Below are 25256 nucleotides of genomic sequence, written 5' to 3'. Positions count from 1 at the left end.
TATATATCAACATGGCGATGTTACCCATATACTACTTCTATTACCATAGGCTACTATAACAATAAAATGTTTTGCCTATATGATTGATTATGCTTGTAGAGTAGCCTATGTGGGAAGGAATAGAAATAGGGGTAAACATCGCCATGTTGATTTCAAAGCACCGACGGTAAACCGACACACGATGCGTGTGAGCGCTGCGTCCATCCATCCTCACAGGGCTTTACCGTTTTACCGCAGTGCATCTGCAGCATCCTCTGGACGGAGCGACAGACAGACACACGCACCACCACAGTGGACAAAAACAAACGATTGTCATTACGCCGAGAGAACAGGACGAAAAGACGTAACATTAATGCTTTTGGCTGATATTTGGGAACGCATATATGGGCCTGTGTGTGGGTAGGCTGCCTACCGTACAGGCACCTGCAGTTTGATCTACGATGTCAGCGCAGCCAAGGCATCTTTTCTGCGAGACGGGCAGACGGCGGTCATTAGATAATAGATAGATTAGCCTACATACACATTTCCACATCCATCTGTCATCGGCTGGGTTTACAGTTTGAGAAATAAGAGGACGGAGGAGGATTGTCTTTTTTCTTTTATATTTTGGGACGAGTAACTGCGAAGAGAGGAGGCCTCTATTTATCGGACGGGCAGCGTCAATACAGTAGGCTTTGATTTCAAATTATCCAAAAATATTGATCAAAGTATACACGTTTTAGATCCTTAGATTGGCCTAAAGTAAATGTTTTAGCTTATAACATGTACGAGGTAGGCCTTTAATATATATATATTTATCACAGCATGTAACTAATTGGCCTATATTTATGTAATGGTATGTAGGCCAAAACTGTAGGCTAACTCATAATCAGGCTCATATTGGCATGTTCCACACGTGACGATTATATAAAGCCTGTGCCCTCTTGTTGCCCTGGTAATTTGTCAACATAAAAGAGGTGATTTAATTTGATCCTTCAGAGCGTGTGTCTGATTGCTCTGTGCGTTTAGTAGCAGGGCCTCAGGGAATGGATAATGAAATCAGGGCGTTGAATGGGGACACTGATGTGAGCAACTAAATGTCCAGATTGTTCGATGTGCTTCTGTTTCATAAAGGCTAATAAAACACAACTGCAGATAGTTGCCTCCTCAGGTAGATAAGCCAGTATTGAAGGCATGCAGCAAGGAGCTCAATGTTGCAATAAATGTTATAAATAATACAAAACTATTTCTGACTTGAGCCAAAGATCAGAGGCACTTTTCAGTGTTTCCATATAGATATATTTAGGGATATAAAGCACTTTATAAAGCTTGTTTGCTTTAAAGACGCACAAACACCAGTCTTCCAGAATAACAAATATACACAAACTTTCTCCAGAGCATTTGTTTAATTTGTGTATTTCTGAGGCCCCTCATCGCATACATCAGTGCCAGTCTTCACTAGTACATCAGATGATATGGCCGCTGTACACATTCTGCTCCTTTCTCTGCTCTGCACCCTTTTTGGTAAGTTCAGCCAAATTATTTAATTGTGTGTGTGTGTGTGTGTGTGCGTGTGCGTGTGCGTGTGCGTGTGCGTGTGTGTGTGTGTGTGTGTGTGTGTGCACGTGTGTATATGCATGTGTATGTCTTAACCATTTATTTTATTTTAATATTTTTCCATTAGGATTTTAAAAGCTTTACTTAGAACACTTATCTTTGTACTTCCATCCATCCATTATCTATTCTCTGACAGTGTACCAGTGCCATGGGGCATGTGCAGAGGTGGCCTCAGACACAGAAGCAGTAGCAGGCCAAGGCTTCAAACTGGGCTGCATCTCCTGCAAGATGAGGAGTGAAGTGGATGCCGAGGCCACAGTCGACTGGTATTTCAGGTCCAATGGAGAATCGGACTTTGCTCACGTGAGTACAGACCCACTGTTATCCAAGTCTGTTTACTCTGTTGCAAACACAAAACACAACCTCAGTGAGTAATTGACCATATTCAAATGGTTGACATTTCAAGAGTAAAATGAATATGGTATAGTAGTTTTTCTAACCACTTCAAACTTGCCATACTTCACATTCACAAGAGCCCAACCCTTTCCACAAACTTGCGCACACACTGAGTGCATCTCTGTTCCTTGCTCCCTCTCTCTTTGTTATTCTCTCTCTCTCTTATGCACACACATGGAATCCCCGGTCACATGATCAGTGTCTAGTGCTTAGGTCAGCGTGAGATTCAAAAGGAATCAATCCTGACATTTTAGACCTCAGTGATCATTAGTGCTCTGTGGAGGGCAGGACAGAGAATGGCACCCAGCTGTGCTGACCTTGTACAGCATCCCCTCTCTGTGACACTGAACTGTATCCTGTGATGATGGCAAACACCTGCATGTATATGACTCACTTTGTAGCATTGCATGTAACAGCCTATTTAATATGTACTGTATATCTCCATCCACTGATCTATTTATCAACAATAAATAGAAGATGAACCACCCCCGTGAAGCCTTCTCCGGCTGTACAAAGTTATTTCAACACAAGATTGAAAGAATGAATAACAATGCTGCCACTGTGCCATCAGATATTCTACTACGATGACGATGGCGCCAGCATTAAAGATGACCGCTTCTATGAACGCCTGGACTGGAACGGCAGCAAGAGGAGTAATGACATTCAAGACGCCTCCATCTACATCTTCAATGTCACCTTCAACGACTCAGGCACCTACCGATGCTTCTTCAACCGCAGGCTTACCTACGAACATTATGAATACCAGACCCTCGTCGACAAGGTTGTGCATCTCAAAGTGGTGCATAAAGGTACAGTACTGTGTGAATAAGCTTGTTGAGTTATTCTTAAAAAACTTCAAATCTTGGATGAAAACACAATAAAGCCAAAGAGATCATTTCCATTGTGGTCCACTGGGGTGAGGGGATTGGTTGGTATCATACAACACTGGACAATGGCGACTTTAATGTAAGTTAATAATAGATAGCCTACTACTAGTAATGTTTTTTAGTACAAATTCATAATTGTCTCCGCCAGGCCGAAAGGCATGGCGAGAGAGTATGTTTTACCCCCTGTCCGTCCGTACGTCCGTCCGTCCTGTCCGTCCGTTAGCAGCTAATCTCTGGCACCGTTGGCCCTGCCGCTGCGAAACTGTGCACACACACTCCCTGGATGGCAACTCAGAACCTCTGGCCCAAATTTTCCAGATTGGCCTGTTATAGCGCCACCAGGAGGCCGATATGTGCAAAACACATTTATTGATACTACTCCTACAGATTTTGTCCAAACATCACACAAATCGGTACACAGTATCTCTATAGTCATGTGATCAACACGGATTTATCCAATTCCCCATATTCCATCCTGATTGCCTAAGATTGGCTTCCAAAGTTTGCAGGATTACTCCGTTTTGAACAAAATGACTCAAATCACGAACGCAGCTTGAGATTTCCGTGAAATTTCACACGCACATTTCTATTAGGCCGAGGAAGAAATGCCACCCTTTTCACATTGGCCTGTTATAGCGCCACCAGCAGGTCTAATTTTGCAAAACACATTTTTGGAACAAAATGCCTCAAATCATGAATGCAGTGTCCGATTGCAGTGAAAAGCCCTTGAACAAATGGCACCCTTTTCACATTGGCCTATTATAGCGCCACCAGGAGGCCACAATAACGTATCTGACCTGGCGGAGACCTGTGCTCCGAGGAGCACTTTTTGTAGTTGTATATTTATAATATCCTTCAATCTTACTTGTCTTTAGAGGAAGGGGGGAAAGCTCACACTAAGAAGAGTGCACCTGTGTTCAATGCAGTTTGACTGCAATTATAGAGCAAGAATGCTTGCAGAAACAACTAGAAAAGTGCACTCCTCTGAGCGCAGACCCCCACCAGGCCAGGTTGCCTACCCAGGGCCTACACAGTTTGGAAGGCAGTCATAGCTAATTGGAATTGAACCTGTAAAATCTGACTGATACATTTGATCACAGGACTAAACAGATAATATATACCGGTTTGTGCGAGTCTTGGACTGAATTTGTAGGTGTAGTAGAAAACGCCACATTGCTGAAAATGTAGTCTGGCACAAATGTGTGGAATTGCGTCACGATCCAAGGAATCCATGAAAAAAAAAGATTTTGATCGTACTCCCTAAGGTTCAAGAGTTCAAGTTATAAACACGAATTGGCCTGTTATAGCGCCACTATGAGGCCGATTTGAAGTTCTTCCTTGGCCTACTGGGAGTGTGTGTGCAGTTTCACAGTGATCGGTCCAACGGTGCCAGAGAATAGCTGTTCACAAACACGCGGACAGACCGACGGACAGACTGACAGACTCACACTGAGTGAAAACATAGCCCTCCGCCTTTGGCTGTTCTGGCCTCCTGGCGGGGATGACTAGAACGTATTTTATTAAAATGAGCCAGACTGGAGTTGTCTGGATAGATATATACCTCAATCAGGTCCAGTATCCAATATTTGTTACAGACAGGGGAGTCATTATGGGTTCCAGTGAATGGCAATTGCCACCCCCTAGCTTTTGCATTTAACCTTAAATACTGGTCTTTTATTCATATTTCCTCCACATTCCTTTGCAGATTAATCTGATTTTAGATCGACACTTGTTTTCTTTCTGCAACCATACATTAATTACGGGCTTAAGTGGTTACATTTTTGCCACCCTCTAGTTTTTTATGGAAGATGCCGCGGTTAATGGCGGTTTGCCACAGCGGCCCCCAGCATGCAGTGCAGCGCAGACACATGCTATAAAACATAAAGTGATTCATCTGTTTTGGTTGCGCTGATTTCAATTCCTTTTTTTTTTGTTCATTTAACTCTGAGAGCACACAAATTGATGTATACTTGCTAAAAAAGTAGAAATGTCTTAGAAAAGATCTCAGACAAAGCAAAGTGAAGTGCTATTGAAACAAGTGCATTTATCTCCTGGATTGAAAAAAAAAAACATTATGGGGCAACATGAAAGACACAATTTCTGCTTAACATAAAGATCGCAAGTGGCCCTACTTAGTCAGTGCCATGGCCAGATGGTGTCAGCAATGTTGTCTGATTGGTCGATTGTTTTTCTTCACAGCCACCAGAGGGACAGCCTCCATCGTGTCTGAGTTCATGATGTACTTTTCAATCATTGGGCTCCAGGTCTGGCTCTATATAGAGATGATATACTGCTATCGCAAGATAGCCGCAGCGGGAGAGGAGGCACTGCGGGAAGCCGCGTAAATATTTATTATATACGTATATACACACACTGTAAAATCCTGAGTGTTAACTCATTCACTGCCTGAATTATTTCTGGACGCGTTTGCCCACTGCAAAGATTTTTCATTGTAGCCTACTCAGGAGCCGAGATACAGAATTTTTAAGTTTAAAGTTAACAAGGAAGTGGATGGGAGTCTAGATCTTCGAAAAATCATATCTCCTTGGTCTTTGGGTCAAATAATTTTTTTGTCGTTCTAGGCAGGCATGGCTTATGGGACAGAAGTCGTTTTAGTCGTTCTAGGCAGGGAATGAGTTAATATCTAAATTGACATTTTTGGATTTTTATTGTGCACTCATATGCTCTTTAAAAGAATGTGCCCTTTTCAGAAAATTTGTGTCCAGTTTTGGAACTTCAACCAGTTGTTACATTTCAACAATATACTGGTGTATGTATTATCAGCAACTGATGTATGTCAATATGTGTTGCATTTAAAAGTGACACAAACACATTGTGTCCAAGACACACAGATGTGTTGAAAATGTTCAGTTTTCAAGGTTGTAGCTAGTGTGTACATACTGTAGCTTTTACACATTTCCTCTTGAATGCTGCCCTTGTACTCTCATGTCCCCTGAATTCCTTAATTATCATTTCCCCTGTCCCACTTTCTTGTTATTCCTTCCTCTTTTCCCAACCGTGCAACTCTCTGTTGAATGTTATGTGTAACTTCACCCATCCTTTTATACCTGCTTGTTTTTTAATCTAACCAGTAACCACTGTTACCATTGTTTTCACGTGTGTCTACTTGTGCCCTCTCTTTGTCCAACATGTCATGCTTCCTTCTGTCTACATGTTGTCGTGTTTCCGTCTTGTCCATCCCATCCTCTGTCAACCTCCTCCCTAGTCAAATCCGAAACCAAAACGACCCTCGATCTGTAAGTCAAAATGGAATGCAGACTGGTTGGTCATCTTAAGGATCTTTCTTATCATTATTTCACCATTCCTACTGTAGCAGTATGTAGTAATTGCAAAATGTAGCAGTTCCTACTGTAGCAGTACTGTATGTAGTAATTGCAAAATATAAAAATCATAATTACCTTGTTTTTTCCCCTTTTCAGAAATGTTGAATATTTAGCAATAGCAGGGGAGGGCAAAGATAACTGTGCGGCAGTGCAAGTTGGAGATTAACACAGGTAGGAATGGGGTTCGATCTGGTACAAAATCCAGATAATTCAAATGATTGTTAAGTTTGTTTCATGAATAATTATAGATAATTCATACTGCACCAACTACACATATGGATTTAAATAGTACTACTGGTTATAGTACTATTTAAATTAGTACTAAATCCATATGCATAATTTAGACTGGAGAATAGTGAAATGTGCTGTGAAATGTAACAACTCTCCTTCCCTACCTAAGGGCATTATCAACGGACTGACCACACCATCTTCCACCCCTCGGATTGCATGAAGACCTTCTGAAAAACACAACTCGAACGGATACAGCAAAGAAAGCATGGAACCAGCACTGTACTGTATATACTGACAAGCAAAAGCATGTATTGCACTTTCTGTATATTATAAATCATTATGCATCGATAAGTCTGATGTTTAAAAGAAATATACCTGTCCTGTATTTCTCTCTTCAAGTGTCTATAGTATTGTTTATATAAAATGAGTAGAGCTGCGGGAGCCATCTTGACTCATTGGTATTGAATGTAAAGGAAAGATTTTTACTAATCCATCATCACTATCTTACTGTACGTGTGAATAATACAATGCACAAACACGTTATGTAAGGTTAACATGAAATGTGATAGACTATGATAAGACTGTCTTTCCAGTTTAATTAGTCTTGCTAGCTATACATTCAATGAAATCTTAATATGTACAAATAAAAACATGATAAAATAATACACAAGTGATGGAGGGGTAATGCTTTGATGTAAATAATTCATTTGTCTTATTTTCAGAGTGCTGGACAGTTGCAGGAGGGAAATAAATCCCTTTTAAATGCAGCATGTTAACCGTGTACTAGCCGCCGGCCCGGCAAGATATAATCCTGAGCTAAGCATATTAGGGCTGCAACTGTTGCTTATTTTCTCAGCAATAATTCTATTCTTTATATTGTCATTTCATCGAAGAATCAAGAAGTGTTTTATATTGTATATACTATATCAACCAATAGACAGGGAATTCTATGATTTAATAGCCAGACAGCTGATCTGCAAGCAACACTTTGCAACATGCTGTGAGCTTGTAGATCTATTTTTGCCATTGTATTTTAAAAAGAAGAAGAAAAAAAAATCAAATACATTATTTTTCATATTTTGATTAAATCCATTAGTTAACTGTTACACCTGTAAATCTACCTTACAATTGGAATCCACAGTCGAATGTTTGCGTGTGTGTAAGTTGCATCACTGTTGCCAGATTGCGCGCGAGCAACAAGCAACCAGCTTGATGCAAAAACACCGCGCTGCGCACTGCGCATGCGTCGACGCACTTTCCCTAACCAACTACACGCCACTTCACGCTTACAACTCCTGGACATGGCAACCCCGGCAACCCCGCCCCCCATCCAAATACTGTCTGTCTGACTCTTTGGGAGGGTTGAACGCAGCGCACGCCGTCTCGCTGGGCTGAGCGTGCTGCTTCATCAATCTGTGCCGCACATTCTGGTCCTGCAAGAGCCTGTGTGAATACATAGATAGATGAACGGGTGAAATGTGTCCGTCTCTCAGTTTGCTTTCGTTTTCGGTTTGCGTCTGGAAACACTGTTGCTCTCGCTTTTGGTTTGCGTGTCCAAAACATCTACAGCCTACTTCACGAGAGCCTCGCGCCAGCGACTAGACGGAAGGGTCGCGTAGCGACCCGCACCTCTAGTAATATACAGTGAGAACCTGTAAAGGGGGATTTTTACTCAGGAGTAATTCATTCTCATTTAAGAAAAACCTGAGGATCCTAAGAGAGCTTACATTGATTGACAACAGTCAAGGTACAGCAGTCGAAAAATGCATTTAATGGCAGCACACTTCCTGAATCCACACAAAACCTGTCATGATGAATCCTATCAAGTAGAAGATCTGATGAGCTTCATTTCCACGAGTAACAACATTGCAAGAGACTAATATTGAGTACAAGGGTCAAAGCCCATTATATGATCTAATATTGTACTTTTATCGTTATTACCAGGCGTCCACTAAACAGGTTGTACCGTACTCCTATAGCTGTAGAACACAGTCAGTGCCTGGGTACTGAGGAAGATTAAGCTGGTACTTCTTCTCCAAGCCAGGCGGCACAAACCTCCCTCCCAGGAAGTGATATCGTCCTCTGAACAGGGTGGCTGATTTCTTGGGTGCAGTGAGAGAGATGAGCATGTCAGGTTGTAGTCCATCTGCGCTGCCCTGCTCCACGTCCCAACCTTTAGGAATGCAATATATAGAACCGTGTAAAGGAGTTGGAAGTAGTCAAATAAAGAAAAACAACACACACACAAGTTCTATTAATAACTTGTGAGGACCAACTGCTGGGACATGTTCATGTCCACTAAAAAACTTAATTTTATTTGGGTATTTCCAGTGTGCAAATACCACATTTATAGGAAAATGCAAAACCGCCACTATATTTATGAACCCAGCAGCTACTACTAATAATGAAGAGAGAAGTCACACACTTTCATTTTCACTTAAAGCCTGATAGCTATAAAAGGAAATAATCAAAGGCAGCATACCTGGACAATCACCTACTGCAATACATTAACCTATGTTACATAATTTGATTCTCCCAAACATTAAAATACTAGATATCAGGGAATGATACACGTAAAATACCACTTACCATTGGTAAAGAAAAATACCATCACATAATGGATAGTTTCTTTTTGGTATTTAATGATGTTTCGGCAGAATCGGCACCAACTTGCTATGTTTTCATCAGACATAGGATGCGGGTGTTTTTCTTTGTAATTTGTCTGTATTGTACAGTACCAACTTGGTAGATAGATACACTCACATCAATGGATGTACAATGCAAACATGGTTCTGATCAGCCCTGACCGGACTACACTACATACAGGATAACGTTCGGAATGTAACGTTTTATTTCACTGCACCATCTACTCAGAAAGAACATTTCACTTCTATTTTCCACACAAATACTTCTACTAGCCAGTTGCCTCACCTTTAAAAAAGGGAGGTCGAAACAATGGGAGACACATACTATACACAACATTTTGGTTTCAACTGCTTCAAACATCTATTTTGCTGCTTACTTTTATCATAATGTAATCCTAGCAACTTCTGTTCTACATCTGTATTTGCACCGGTTACAGATTTGGTTGGTTTGATAAATCAGGCCGTGGCAAATTGCCAAAAAGTTAAAATACACACTAGAAACACAAGGAGAACTAACTCTAATTTATTTTTGGAATATTTGATACACAACCATGATATTTGGGAGGAAATGTATGAGCAATGTTTCTAGACTAGACCACACAAAAATGTCTAATTAATAATCAAAATTTATATTGACCTGCACAGTAGCAAAATCAACTAATTACACCAGTGAAGATGACATTACCACACAATCCCCAGTAATAATCCTGTCTGGCTTTAATGATACAATGACATTATAGTGAAACCATGATGAATAGATCCATATGCTTATAAAATAACAATAATGCGGTTATGTATTTAGTTTACAAACTGACAAAGGAGAATTTTAAGTATGTTAACTGAAACTGGATAAAGTTAGTTGAATTTTGCTATTAGTGTGGTAATTCAATGGTTTAGTGCACCCATAGCTTTGGTGACTACAGCCTGCTGCAGTCTCACCCATCTGGGGATTGGTTCATCAGGCGAGACAAGGTTTCAATTGGGACTTTGTTAGTTATTTTCTGTACTTTAAGAAGTATCTCTGGCTGGGTGAAAGGAATTTATTTGAATATTGCAGACCCCCCAAATCAGTCGTGCATCGCTCACCCGAGTCCCCAAGGACCCACTCCCCCAAAAATAGTAGGTTTGACACAGGGCACACAACTCTGATGAAGTGTGGCGCCAGTCACACACCAGACGCCAATCAAAGCCTCAGTAAATGAAAAGGGACGTAGAAACACAAATCGTCTTGTTACCTGTTAAGAAAGATGTGCATCCGGGAACCCACCTGAGGGGATGTCAATGCTAGCTACAGGCACGGTGGTCTTCTTCAGCACATCAAGGATGGAACCAAATGGCTCTCTCACAGCCCCTTTGAAGCTGAAGCCAAATATGGCGTCTATCACCAGGTTGTAGGCCTCATTAACCAATTTGGCCTGGGGAGACATTTCCTTATTTTAGTAACAGTAGGCAGTAGGCACTACGCAGTGTATGCTCCTGTTCTTTATGAAGCTGAGAGGGAGGTAGCACAGTGGAAGTAAAATACAAAGTCCCTTGTGCAACTCATCCTCAAGCACAGGGGTACACAATGGGTCCATACGTAAAAAGTGGTCTATGTCATGAGCACATTTCTGAAAATATTGACTATTTTCAACTTTTCAAAGCACTCTTTTTGGCCAGAAAAGGTGCTGTGATCAGTGCTTTCTAAAGATGGCTGGTATGTGGTCACCTTTTGGTCATTTATCATAGGATAAATCTAAAATGGTGGTGTCTAAAAGCTCATTTGCCCATTTGTTCTTACTTCTTAAAGCCATCAGTGTGAAAGCTACCTTGTACTTCAAGTTGTACTCTAGAGCTAAAAACAATAGCTGCAGTAAAAAGTAAAGTTTCATGGATCTAAAGGCCCTTGCATACAGAGTTCGCTGTGAGTTTATTATTGGTCAAACAGTTTTTAACAAATACGGAAAAAACTCAGAAACCAAACTGGGTTCCATTGAAAGAATTATGCATCATCGCAGCCACTGGTCGGATGGTAATTTCTGAGTTGTGTGCAAGAGGACATAGAGAAGAGTGTCAATTTTTTTCATTCAAAACAATCGGACTGTGTGCAATGGCCTTTACTGTGTGGAAGTATTTCTTAGTTTACATAATAATTAAGCACTATACCTCAGGCATTTCAGTGAGGAAGGGGATCTCCATTTTCTCACACTGTGTGGTCAGGCCATGGAAGAGTGGCTTGTTTGGCCTTTTTGGGTACAGTATGGTAGGCTCATAGCCCTGTAAAACACACAGGAATAGTACAAATAAAAGCAACAACAGCTTATTCATGTCACTGACCATGTAAAAACATGTCCATCTCAACAATTACCATTTCAAATACATTGCCATTTTAAGTAAAAAAAATGAAATTTTAACAATGAATGTACACATGATAATTTGTGTTTGCTTTATCTACTTGAAGCCCCGGAGAGGCGCCTTCAAGATGTGTGGCAGGACAAGTTGGAGAAAAGCTGAACTATGGGAAAGTTGAGGTAAGGAGAGTACAGACAAGGCAGGTGCTGAGATGTGTTACAGAGGTGTCTGAAACCAACCAGCAGTAGAGACACTCACAAAAAGTTTAAGATGTCTCGCACAGACCAGACCATCACCTCCATTGTTACCAGGCCCACAGATCACCAGCAGGGAAGGCTTGGCTTTGACCAGAGAACTGAGTGGGTAGCCCTGAAATGCAGAGACATCAAATGATTGCAACACAACCCTTACACAGTCAGGTACTGCTTCATTAATACTCGTACTATGAAGTATAAATTAGGCAAAAAAATATATAATTTTAAAGCATGATGGGCAGCACATACACAAGTCTGTCCTCATTACTATCAGTGATTATAAAGTTATTATTTTGTGTATAATGCCTGTTTGTCTTTAATCTGTCCAATGAAACATTTACTTTGTTCTACATTTGGGGTGTACCAGATCGTGGGTGCTCCCGTGTTGTGGCTCACTCACTTTGGAGAAGTACTTTGACAGGTATGAGGGCACTGTCCTTCTGAGTATCTTAAATACCAATCCCATTCATATTTGCTTAACCCTGTTTTCTACTCTGAGCCATCCCAAACTAGCAACCTGTGTTGGAATTAGGTGGCTCATGGTCTTTAGGCCGGGTAGTAGTAGTAGTCATATCAGTTTGTTTTAGGAAGTTAGTTTTTACTTTTTAGTGACATTGAGGTGTGGGGGAACCAAGAGGTGAAAGCAAAATCAAAATGGCATTGAATGAGGGCTCCAGCTAGAATATTTACCGTAGTGCACTCTTGTTGAAAAAAAGAGGAAATCCTGAGGAAATAGCTACACTATTCAAAGTGATGTGCAGCAGGGTGGCCTGGGGTGCTCAGAACAGTGTCCTGTAACTGACAAGTCACAGGTTTGAGCCGGCAGCACAGTTTTCTAAGAAACCAACAGGATCTCACCCTTGTAACTGCTGTGGCACAACTGAGGCCAGCCAGTTCCATCAGCTGGTCCACACTGAAGCCATATTCACTGAAGAGCTCCTCATCAATGTGCTGGGCCTCCTCCTGCCTGCCATTCAAGAACAATGCAGCAGTTCATTATAGCTGGCCTACACAATATGCATAGCCTACATTCACATTCACAACTGAACCCAGGGCACAGGCATGCGAACCTCTCACTGTCTATCTGTCTGTCAGTCAGTGTCTTAGTAGTCTTTCAAGACAGATGTGTTGGCACAATTTTGAAATGCTTCTGTCTAACTGTCTGTACTTTGGAAGCTCTGAAAATGAGTAGAAAATAAAACAGAGATGCTCCACCACCTTTCGGTTTGACTGTGCAGTCATATAAATAACTCCTACTGGAAACCAAATTAGTCAAGGTCTAGCTAGATAGCTGCTTAGCAGATATAGACATTCAAAAATAACTTTGAAAATATATTTTCATGAACACTGCATTGTGATACCCTTTGTTCTGAAGAACAGGTGACAGCTTCCTGTTCTTAAGACTGTGGTAGCCGCAAGCAACTCTTAGATGCTATTTATAATTAAATAAGAAAAAGAGGTTGCGCATCAACAATGGGTTTTCTCAGTGGAGTGCTAGACCCAAAATCCAGTATACAAGAGGTTGCGCATCAACAATGGGTTTTCTCAGTGGAGTGCTAGACCCAAAATCCAGTATACAAGAGGTTGCGCATCAACAATGGGTTTTCTCAGTGGAGTGCTAGACCCAAAATCCAGTATACAGTACACATCAAAAGTAGGAATTAAAAAAATCCTAAAAAGGTAGCACATCCACAATTTCAAATAAATGGAGGACAAAGTACTCACATTTCCACTTTTTTTATTGGCACACCAATAAATTTACATTAGCGCAGCGTTTATTTGCAATGCTATTTTTAATATATGGCATCTAGAGTTGCAATACCAACCCTTGACAGCCCATTCATCTAAACAGAAAAGTCTGATCTGATTGTATTAAACAACGTTAAACTCACCAACATTGCAGCAGTGCGGAAAGCTTGGATTATCCTCTTTGTATCTGCCAAGTTTTTGTGTGTGTGCAGGTGAGGCAGCAGAACGTTGCGTTATTAAAAACGAGTGCTTCCAAACTCCAACACCTAGAAAAACAATCATCTGCATGGAATGTATTGACAGAAAGTAGCTCATAACATGTCTATGGTGGATTTTTATGAAACAAAAACTTGGCAGATACAGAGAGGATAATCCAAGCTTTCCGTACAGCTGCAATGTTGGTGAGTTTAACGTTGTTTAATGCAATCAGATAGGACTTTTCTGTTTGGATGTATGGGCTGTCAAGGGTTGGTATTGCAACTCTAGATGCCAGATATTAAAAATAGCATCTAAGAGTTGCTTGCGGCTTAAGACTGTGGAAGAGAACGTCTGGATTGAGAGACCCTATGTGCATTCCCATAAACTCTCTCTCACACTACCACCCATCCATAGTAAACATTTCTTTACCCAAGGTATTTGATCGACTGGGCCATATTAGATGCTTGTCGACTAAAACACGTCCCAAGGTTATGTGTTGGGGTGGCCAGTGGACATGTCCCCAGCTGGGTAAGGACTGTGGGTGCCCGTGATGTCACCAGGAACCCAATCCCAAACAGAGCCCGCAGACTCACCATCCAGCTGGATGGACCTGGAAGGAACAGACAAGACCAGCATAGCCAATCATTAGAGCAGTGGTTCTCAACCTTTTCAGGCTGTGACCCCCCAAAATAATCATATTTGAACTGAGGACCCCCCACCCTGACAAGCACTTGGAATGTAGGAGTTGAGGCATTCAATTTTCGGTTCCACAGATAAATAGTTAAAATAGCAGATCAACAAGCTCGACTACTTTCACAGATGTTGCCTCTTTCTTAATATAATTTGACAATTTGACCAGTGTTTGACCAGTTTTTAAAGTATAGCTTGCGGATTACTTTCAATAATAGACTTTTTCTTTTTGAGGTATTAAAAAGGTCTTAAAAGACCCCCAAAATAGTGTGGGGACCCCCCTGGGGATCCCGACCCACAGGTTGAGAAACACTGCATTAGATCATGTAAACTAGGAATGTTGATGAGTTTGAGGATTTCCAGACCACATGGATCTATTTTTTAGGTAAGCTCTCAGACGTAATCTAACAACACAGGACACAGGGTCGAGACAGCTGACGTTCAAGACGTGTCATAAAACTGCACATGCATTTTGAAACTAATTATCTGCCACACTTAACTTAACGTTAGTTATTTGTTTCCTCTTACAACAACTTTAAATGCACCTTACCCCGTAAAAATAAAGTAAATACAACTAGTGTTGCAGCCGTGCAGCTAAATGCTTGCTTGCACTGTTTATGTAATGTACTTCCTGCTTTGTAAAAACTTTGACTACAACATTAAGAGTCTATTCGTATTTCAAATTAAAGGTTCACCTCCCTCCCAGGTCACTCCTAACCTCGGTCCCAGCCTCACTCATCTGCGAAAAGAAGTGGGTCACTCCTACTGAGGGACTGGACTGGATTTACAGTAATTGATATTCGACAAAATGTCTACATAATACTGGAGGTGGAAAAAGTACTCACATGTTTTACTTAAGTAAAAGTATCAAGAAAATGTCCTCATTATGCAGAATGTCCCATTTCAAGTTCAAATATGAAAATATTTTGAAAATATAGGCACTTTTTTTTTCTTTTCAAATGGACGAAATGTATATAGGGCTTGCTGAAGTAGTTAATGTATGTTTTGAAATAATATTTGCCTCTGAGATGTAGTGGAGTAGAAGTAAAAAATATTGGAAATTGGAAATACTCAAGTAAAGTACAAATACCTCAAAATACTTGAGTAAATGTACTTTGTTAGGCTACTTTAACCATTGCATAATACGAAAACAGTAATCAAACTAATATTAACATTCTAATATCATATTGTGTCTTGAAACCAAGCCACAGATCAGACAGTGTTTCATTAATATGATTAATGTAACATTCAGCTTTGTGGAATCATTAGTAGACCATTAAGCCCATTAAGCCAGTACAAAAAGAGGCAGATGTATTTGAAACAGAAGCCAGATTTATTGATGTCAACCAAATGCATGATTCAACTATGTAGTTGAGTTGTCGTGCACCTAAAGTGGATTTCCTTCACAATCTAACAGCTGGAAATCTTTGTCTGTCTGTACCATCTACCACAAAGAAATTATGTAGAATGAAGGCTCTATTTATTATTGAAAGTACAGTTTCAACTTCACCTTTGAACATTGATTGGTAATTTATAGCATTGAATTGACCCTAAGCTGGCTCTGAGGGTTCGTATGGTAATGAGGAGAGAATATAGCCTAGAAATACTATGGGAATATCATAATAAATGAAGGATAATAATGAAATAAATCATGGAACTCTGATACTGCATAAACAGAGCAGGAAACTCAAGTCGGTCCACTGCACTCATTGGCCGAGTGGATTCCAAAGTTTACCAGCCACTTTCATTATTTTGTTAGCCTACATTTGTTCAGATGAGAAAATAATCTCTAAAAAAATATATTGGTCAAAGGAACTGGTAGAGTAGACCAGCTACAATAATAATACTAAAGAAGGTGGCTGGTGTTCATTTCCTATTCTGGATATAACAGCTCACAGTTTAAAGGTCCCAAACAGCATGCCTATATACAGTACAATATAAAAAAACATTACAAACTTTTATTGCATACATAAGGAATGATTAATGTATGAATATCATTTAATTGTAATTGAGTTAAAGTCTTCCAACATGGCTCCAGAGCCTCACATGATCGGACAGTTCTCCACTCTTGCTCCACTCTGAAAGAGAAAGAAAACAGTAGTAACTGATGGTAAATATTTACAAAAACTCAAAATTCCACATTACTACTGAGCACTTTGTAATATGCATATTTCATTCCAAGATTCCATTTCCAGCATATGATTAAAGTAACATTCAAGCAATTTTTTACATAGCCTGGTAAAGCCCCTCCCTCCGGAAAATCTCATTTCCATTTGATTTCACTCCTGAAATAAATGACCAATGAGATTTCCGGAGGGAGGGTTTACCAGGCTAGTATATACATACATACGAAAAGGAAATCAACTCTCACAATTATACTAGAATGCTTTAGTTCATACATCATATACAATCATCTGTACGAAAATTATTGAACAAAGCATTTAGCTGTGTTCTGTGTTCTTCCCACCTTGCGAGGCGTACTGTGGTTCATCAAATAGGAGTGTGGAAGCAGGCCCTCTGAAATCCCGCCACTGCGGTAGGAGGTGCGTGAGGCAGAAGATCCAGAGCAGTTGCTTGTTTTGTCTGGTGACGCCAGTCCACAAGAACCACACGTCACTGTCCTGCTGCGCAGGTTGTATTCAGTGTCCCCTCCGCATGTGCTGTGGGCACCCTAGAATGGTTAGAGAGATGTTTAGCAACCTGTTATCTGATTGACAATTCCCTGACAATGCATTTGAATTTCTTTGCTAAATGTGGTTTCTCTCACCATGTCATCATCATCCTCATCAAACTGTGTGCGAGTGACCTTCCTCATTGCCATTTCCTGAATGCAAAAGGACAAGAAAGATCATGGCAACCTACAATGCTCTGAAGAACGAAGTTTTATTACATAAAGGAGATGATAAAGAACATATTTTGTAAATGTACAAAATATGGTTTTAGATGAATATATACCTCTCCATTGGCACTGATCAGGGTTGTCTGAAACAGGTCTCCAGTGCCCCATGAGGCCTGGTTCTTCCACACAAAGTCACTGGGAGGGCTGTGGGTTCCTCCAGCAGAAGAAGCCCAGATCTTTGCAAAATGAAATAAGGCATCCATAACAATATTCATCATTACGTGAGATACTTCAACTGTTGCTTACAGACAGTTGATGCTTACCGTCACTTTCTGTCCAGCCTTTAAGGTGAATTTTGCAGGGAACTTGAAGGAAATGGCCGTACCAGATCCCACCTGTCGCTTCACCTGCCAGTTCCCCAGAATTTGGTCCTGGGGCAGGAATATGAAATTCAGTTAATGGAGTCAGTCAGTTGGGTGCTGCTATAGTGTTTTGTGTTTGTAATGTAAAATCAGTGAATGATCCTGGGTTTGTGAAGTTTGTTCAGCATTATACAGTAGATTGTGTCATAATGTTAAAACTGTCCCAATTCTACTGTACCTTTGGATAAATAAATATGTCCACACAGTGGAATATTCAGTGCAAAATCATATTCCATTCTCTCACCTCATCTGCCTTGTTGCTGAGCCTGACGTACTTTCCATCCAAGTCTACCTCGTCCACGGTGACCCGTCCGCTGGCCGAGGCCTGCTGGGTGATGCGTGTGCGGGACACGGCTCCCCCGGTGAAGCTGGAAGCCTCGCTGTCGGTGTCGTTGAGGCGACGCTTCTTGCCAGAGGAATTCTGAGAGCTGCAGTGGACTGGACGGGACAGTGAACCAGAGGAGCGGCTTCCTGCCGCTCTGGTTGGGGGAGGGCTCGGAGACAGGCGGAGCCTGCAGGGATGGACATGAACCATGAGATGATTTAATGAGTTAAGCAAGAGAGTGTAAAGGCAAAGAGAGAAGGAATGTTTGTGAGGTTGATATCCAATTGTCCAGTACACCATTTGTACTGCTCACATGTACAGATCCGACCGTACAAGATTATGATACTGTCTATAAATACTGTGACTAAATTAAAGCCCAGTCGACACCTACGCAACTAGTTGCAACTTGCAACCAGTTGCAAGAAATTGCTGCAGTCTGGACTGACCATTTTGCAGACTGGTGCCATTTGTTGATAAAGGTTGCAAGAAGTTAGTTGCGTTACGAATTATTGGTGTGGACTGTGTAAGGCCAGGGATGCATTACATTACGTGTACCTAATACTGTGATAACTAGGTTGAAAGAGGGCCTAGTGGTTTAGTGTTTAAGAACACCTACCTCTCTTCCTCTCCCTCCAGGAGCTTCCTGTAGGCAGCTATCTCCATATCTAGAGCCAACTTGACATCCAGGAGCTCCTGGTACTCGTCCAGCTGCTGCTGCATCCGTTGCCTGATCTCAGCCATCTCCCTGTCCTTATCTCCAAGCAGACGACGTGTGGTGTCCCTCTCCCGAGACATGGCCTCCTCTAGTTCCCTCACCCTGGCCTCACGGGCTGCCAACTGGAATTGAGGGGATCACATACAGTTATTGTTACTAATTTGACAGAAATAATATACATACTGATATAACATACTGTACAAGCATTAAGGTGCAATGTCAATACTGTATGAAAACAAATTGTTGTTAAAATGTACACCTCTGGATAAGATCAAAACTGCTTCTCATGATTTTGCATGATTTCCTTTGCCTTATTACTTGCTAGGTGCGCAGTTTTGCTCACATGATGGAAGGATGCTGCCCCGCCTACGCTCAGCCGGCGGCTTAGTGACATAATGTCCTGTTTTAAGATAGAGATGTTGTGGTTTTCAAATATAGTCACACAGCTAAATGGCAGCTATTGTACCTTATCTTATTTTATTTGTAATTCACATTTCGATTATGTCACTGATGACTGCCTTATTTTTTCTCTGGTTTTATTTTAATCTATTCTGCTGTGCGATTTAAACCTTTTGTAAGTGGTTGACTGTGAAACATCTCATTTGGTGAGATACCTGTTTCTGCAACTGGCCGAGCTGGGAGGACATGGACTCCAACCGCATCCGGGTCTGCTGAAGCTCCTCGTGGGTCGCTCCCACCAAGTGGCTGCTCCTGTCAGCGGATTGACGTGCGTTCTCCAACTGACAGAAGTAAAAAATAAAGTTTTGTCAGTTTGTCACATTGGATTTTATTAATTCTTTATTAAATGATATTATGATAATAATAATAATTATTATAATAATAATAATTATTTACTATGTCTTGAGTACTACATTAATAAAGGATATTTCCATTAACAGGGCATATGAGTAAAAACACTCAAAATATACATTTCTTGTTCAAGTCCCTGTACAAATAATATAAATCATCCAGGTGACACGTGGGAATGGACATAATGTTCCAGAAGATGCATGGGTGGCATTCATTAGAGATGTAATTGTTTTATTACTAATTTTGTATCTACCATGCCTCTTTTCCAGAAAGATTTGAGTGGTACATTTTTTATGTTTTCCATGCAGGCATCTGAGTACAATTTAGAATTTACCTTGGAATTGTAGGTCTTTTCAAGGTCATCTTTATACTGTTTGATTTGCTGCTCGTGCTGGCCACGCATTTCGATCAGTGCCTCAGCCAGCTTGCTCTCAAAGTCTTGTTGTGTGCCGTTGGCCAACTCGACCATACGAGACTCATGGCGGCGCTTCGTCTCCCTCAGCTCCTGTAAATTAAGTATTAATAATAAATTATAATTGTAATTTATTTTTGTTCATGGGAGATTCCTTTTTTATATGAGAGACCAAAAAAGTGCATAAATAAGAGTAAAAAAAACAGTAGTTTAAATGCAAATTAACACGTCCATCTCCATCAAACTCACTCACAACTAGAACTACCTAGAATTTTATTATTACAGGCTAGTAGGTTGGTATCAGGAGGACTTCTGTCTTCCCGATTCTTATTCTTCTTCCTTAATTGATGACAGAGAGACAATAACAAGTTCCCTCAATGCTCCTGACCTCAGAGTAGAGGCTCTTGTGGAACTCCAACTCTTCTTTGAGGGTCTGGAGGCGGTTCTCTCCATCCACTCTCCTAAGCATCTCATCCTGCAGTTGCTTCTTGGCATCACCCAAACTTGTTTCCAGCTTAAAATACATTTAAAAAAGCCAAGAGTTAAAATCATGCACAAAGATCCCTTCATGTATGGTATATCTGGGTATCACATACTTTCGCACACTATATGTAAAAAAAGAGAAGAAAAAATAAAAAATAAAAAATAAATATATATATATATATATATATATATATATATATATATATATATATATATATATATATATATATATATATATATACATACATACATACATACATACATACATACATACATACATACATACATACATTTATATATATATGTACATATGTATATATGTATGTATATGTATATATGTATATAATTACTTATATACACAATTACACATATATGATACTTCCTACTTTAAAACTCTGCATGTGAGTTTCCTGTTACCTTGGCAACTTGAGCCTTTAAGTCCCTGGCTTCCATGTCCAAGTTGCGTTTCTCTCCCAGGGCTGTGGTCAGGGATGCATCCTTAGAGTTCAGCAAGGCCTCCAAGTCTTTGAGCCTCAGAGTGGCTGCTGCCAAATCAGACTCCTTCTTGGTGTTTCTGTGGAGAGAGGCAGGCAGGGGGTTTAGATATTTACGTTCAAGTGAGTTCCCTTTCCCTTTCCGTTGTGGTATGTTTTTCTGCGAAGATAAAAAAAATTGCTCAACACATACGTACAGGGTCACAGTGATCTTAGAAAGAGGAACAACACTGTGCAAAGATCAACAGTGCTATGCACAAAGAGACAAGATACCAGTAACCTCAGAAGGTTAGTTCAGGTTTTTGCGTTTTTGCACATGGTGCCAGGCCCGCCGACGGTGTGTGTGTGTGTGTGTGTGTGTGTGTGTGTGTGTGTGTGTGTGTGTGTGTGTGTGTGTGTGTGTGTGTGTGCGTGCGTGCGTGCGTGCGTGCGTGTGTGCGTGCGTGTGTGCGTGTGCGTACACGCGCGCGTGTGTGTATGTGTGTGTGTGTGTGTGTGTGTGTGTGTGTGTGTGTGTGTGTGTGTGTGTGTGTGTGTGTGTGTGTGTGTTTGTCTTGATCTATTTGTATGACATTTTAAGGGCATTTTACAAAACATGGATCGATGTGATGCAACTAGTCTTCATTTCGTAATAATAATAATAAAATAATAATAATAGAATTAGTAATAATGCAGAATGAATCTTTGTGCTTCTCCAATAAACCAAGTGGAAACTAGATTCCTGCAATTTCCTTTGCACGGTCTCTCAAATCTGTGGGTTATTTTGGGATGGGAAGGGAAGCCTGGATGAAGTAGAAAGAGAGGGAAAGCCTTGGTGTTTCCAGGCTTAAGTGTATGACTCATACACTCCAATTATCTACATCCAATCTGACGTGTATGGTAGCCACAAGCCACAGCCTCCTGATGTTTAGTTGAGACGCTGCCATGGCAACGGCCTGGCTTTGCCAAACATACGTCTGCCATCGTCTCAATATTTATGGAAAAAAATAATGGAAACAAGAGTGTAACCGCTAAACACTGCCACGTATTGTACGTATAATGATCACTTTTAGTGGAACAGGAGGAGGAGGAGAGACGGGAAAGAGTTAGTCATAAGACTGCCTGTGGCCGAAGGACTGGAGATGTGGGGATGGATGTTGAATGTCAGACGGCAGTGAGCAATGGGGACGGTATGCTGCCATGGGAGTGGTCTGGGCAGGGCACTGGGGCTGAGAAACTGTAAGCAAATTTTGCAGAGGCCGTGGTGTGTGGGACATGCCTCAAGTTTGAGGTTGTGGGATGTTGTTATAGGGATTTCTTTGTACAATTATTCTACAAACGCGTGCTCCAATCAAGCTATATTTCCGGTAATTATGAAAAAGTAAATACACAAAACCGCACTCTGTTGGCATTCACTTGAATAAAACTTATGGGTTCCAGAACAGCAGCCCTGGGAGGTCTCAGAGAGGGGCTGCTGTTCCACACATGATCCTCTGTTATGCAAGATATCTGGATCATTGGATATCTTTTTATTATGTATTTTCTCTAAATATGCTCTTATTATGTAACTGAAAAAGAAATAATCTTCAACTCTAAATGTTCATTTGAGTTAAAGTCACTGATCTTGTAGGAGGCAATGAAAATCTGAATCCCAAACTAAGGAGAGCACACACTCAGCTACGGGTGGATTGTGACCTCTAGCCTACCTGGCTTTGAGCTCCTTGTAGTCCTCTCGCACTTTGCCCAGCTCCAGCTGCAGCCGGGCGCGTTCTTTGGCCACCGAGTCCAGAGTCTGGCGGGCATCCGCCAGCTCTGCCTCATAGGCCGCCTTCATGCCCGTCAGCTCACGGCTGATCTCTGTCTCCGACTCAGTGATACGCAGGCGGAGGCCTGCATTCTCGATCTCCAGATTTCTGACCTTGTCAATGTAGACAGCCAAGCGGTCGTTGAGGTTGCACAAATCATCTTTCTCCTGCAGCCTGGTGATACGGTGGGGGGAGGCAGGGCTGCTCACACCCCTGTGAGTACCTTTCTGACTGGGTGTCGCCATGGCACCTGTAGGTTATCTCTGTGGGAATACAGTCAGGGAATCACTCAGATTTGGATATATTCATAAATGTGCAATAAAAACATGTACATTTATATTAGGTGTTGGGAAGACAGACTACTGCAGTCATCGTATGCATTGCATACAACCTACAACAGCTATCATATAGAATTGTATAAAACCAAATTATGTATAAAATGCCAATGTGTAAAATGCCAACTAAAGAGACTTCAACAATACAGCACAATTCACTCATTAAGTATTCTTGTCAAGCACAGTGTACCTTTGTGACACTTAAAACCAGCATACCATCATGAGTCATGATATCAATATATAGATCCTCCCATCATTGTAATGTCATTAATAATACAAATGAGAAAATTAAACATATGGATACACCCATCTCCACCTAAAAAGTACACATTGGGACCTATGATATCCTGCACGTTGCCTTACCCCTTATGCCTAGACCTTTTTGGCATTTTTTGTATATTTTTTACTATTTTGAAAAACATTTTAATGTTTTTCAAAATAGTAAAAAATGCCAAAACAAAGGTTTAGGCATAAGGGGTAAGGCAAGATAGGGCCAATGCCTTTAACACAATATGCAACATGCAAACTTTACCTCTAAAAAGATAGTGTGAAGTAGAAAAAGAATCAGGTCTGAGGATTTATGATGTTATTCTCTGATAGTTCCAGTGGTCAGCGTTCTTAGTGGTGTTCTAAGTCCTCCGATGATGCACTCCCAGAGACTGCACTGTCTGAGAAACCAATCTCTGAGTGAGTGCCCATATAGGAGTCAGATGGGAGGAGGACAGAAAGAGGTTGGCCTGAAGTTTGGCATCATAGGTGGTAGTTCTCCCTGTCTGTCCCTCTCTGTTCCCGTTTCTCTCCCTTGCCTCCTCCCTTCTCTCTCCTTTTGGAATGGGTGTGAAAGAATGAATGGTGCTGTGCAATAAAGTGGTCCAAACTAATAATCTACTATTTTTAATGCGATCCATTTGATATGCCATGCTTACATCTCTCAGTAGCTAGGCTAAGATGAGTTTATATGTGCTTTTTCATTATTTTAGTATAGATTCATTCCATTTCTATTGGGTTTTCCAATCTGTTATGCACTGATGTCCAGCTCAGTGGCCTTAAAGTGTCCACCCTGAGATTGGGAGGATTGGGTTCAATCCCTACAAAGACTATAAAAATGGAACCCAATCCCTCTCTGCTTGGCACTCAGCATCAAGGGTTGGATTGGGGGTAAGTCCTTGCGACATATGAGTGTCATGTCCAGGAGGTGTAGGCTACTTGTACAGTTGTACTGTACATCAAGCAACCTCACACTCAGCAGGAAATAGGCTCCTGCACCTGGGCCACATGAAGGCTAGGTCTTGACATTCATTGCATAGACCTATCCAATCCAAGGTAAGCCCATATCCTAGTAGTTACCATCTTTTTTGGACAATAAATGCCTTGGACCGTCTGACGATACTTAAATCTATTATAGCGTTCTTTTAAAAAAAAGTACTTTGTGTAAATCAAAACTTCATTACAGTGAATACGTCTTTGGGGACCAAGTTTTTCCAGTGCAGTCTTCATATGAAAATAGCACAGTTTGGAATGTGAGTGAGTGCTGATGACTCAGCCTGCTTACAGTGGAAACATCAAGCTACTCTTGTAGTGCTGTGTAAGCTCTAATGGCAAAGAGTGAGAGAGAAAGGATTTTTTTTTTTTTTTTACTTTATTGTCAAAAACTATTTACAGACAACGATTGTTTAACTGTAAATAAGACAAAGTGAAGCACAAACTTATCAGACATAAAATGGTTGTGGGTGGAGGTGTAGCGTGCCTGGTTAGAGGGATACAAGAAGCGTGGGCAGTGGGCACTAAGGAAGAGTGGGCATCTCGATGTAAAAAATGCTTTTTTTGTCCAAAAAATGATAATGTAAAGTAGGCCTATACACGATTTGAACAAGCACATCATTATCAGACTTATGTACCCTCCAACTTCTTGTTTATGGCCCAAAATCCAATCAATATTTGTATGTACATTTTCTATGTCATTGTGACAGAAGATTCTTTTCACTTTTGATCTGGTTGACCACAAGAAGAACCAGGCTCTCTACCCGCCTATGGCGCACGTTAGCCCCGCTACACTCCTACACCATCTCGGTCGGTGCTGAGGCTGACCCTGACCCTCTAGGGTGGGAGTAAAATGTCGGCACGTCGGACGGCTGTTTGCTGTAGCTCCAATCGGAACCTCACCCTCCGCTGTATAGCTCCGAGATGAGGTTCCATATCGTTCTCTGCCGTTCGGCTGAAAAATGTCCGCACATTTGCCACTTTACATGTTTCTTACCCCTTTCTGCACATCGTATCCAAAAAGTAAAGGTATTCTGAAATGATCACAGATGTTTG

General features: G+C 41.0%; 3 protein-coding genes across 3 annotated transcripts; 1 reads left to right on the top strand and 2 right to left on the bottom strand.

The window, feature by feature from the left end:
- Window positions 1-833: 833 nt before the first annotated feature.
- Window positions 834-6389, top strand: scn1bb (sodium channel, voltage-gated, type I, beta b; the record flags this gene model as incomplete). Its single annotated transcript, XM_084081514.1, has 5 exons — window positions 834-1503; window positions 1733-1899; window positions 2564-2801; window positions 5079-5220; window positions 6320-6389. Exons 1-5 carry the CDS (start codon window positions 1455-1457, stop codon window positions 6387-6389), a joined length of 666 nt encoding a protein of 221 aa, XP_083937640.1. The 5' UTR covers window positions 834-1454.
- A 1816-nt stretch (window positions 6390-8205) lies between these two features.
- On the bottom strand, window positions 8206-14949 carry LOC311061906 (NAD(P)H-hydrate epimerase-like). Its single transcript, XM_084080610.1, has 7 exons — window positions 14872-14949; window positions 14061-14241; window positions 12543-12651; window positions 11689-11799; window positions 11245-11355; window positions 10367-10514; window positions 8206-8627 (listed from the first exon to the last, which is right to left on the bottom strand). The coding sequence occupies exons 2-7, from the start codon at window positions 14225-14227 to the stop codon at window positions 8428-8430; spliced, it is 846 nt and encodes a 281-aa protein (XP_083936736.1). The 5' UTR covers window positions 14228-14241; window positions 14872-14949; the 3' UTR covers window positions 8206-8427.
- A 684-nt stretch (window positions 14950-15633) lies between these two features.
- On the bottom strand, window positions 15634-23709 carry LOC311061427 (lamin-A-like). Its single transcript, XM_084080069.1, has 13 exons — window positions 23473-23709; window positions 22507-22868; window positions 20745-20901; window positions 20233-20358; window positions 19767-19937; window positions 19237-19362; window positions 18524-18744; window positions 17827-18094; window positions 17484-17591; window positions 17277-17396; window positions 17089-17145; window positions 16789-16992; window positions 15634-16399 (listed from the first exon to the last, which is right to left on the bottom strand). The coding sequence occupies exons 2-13, from the start codon at window positions 22848-22850 to the stop codon at window positions 16364-16366; spliced, it is 1938 nt and encodes a 645-aa protein (XP_083936195.1). The 5' UTR covers window positions 22851-22868; window positions 23473-23709; the 3' UTR covers window positions 15634-16363.
- Window positions 23710-25256: the final 1547 nt, after the last annotated feature.

Source organism: Gymnoscopelus microlampas (assembly GCF_963454915.1).
Source record: "Gymnoscopelus microlampas genome assembly, chromosome: 15".
NCBI lineage: Eukaryota > Metazoa > Chordata > Actinopteri > Myctophiformes > Myctophidae > Gymnoscopelus > Gymnoscopelus microlampas.
This window is presented reverse-complemented; position numbering and strand designations above follow the sequence as displayed.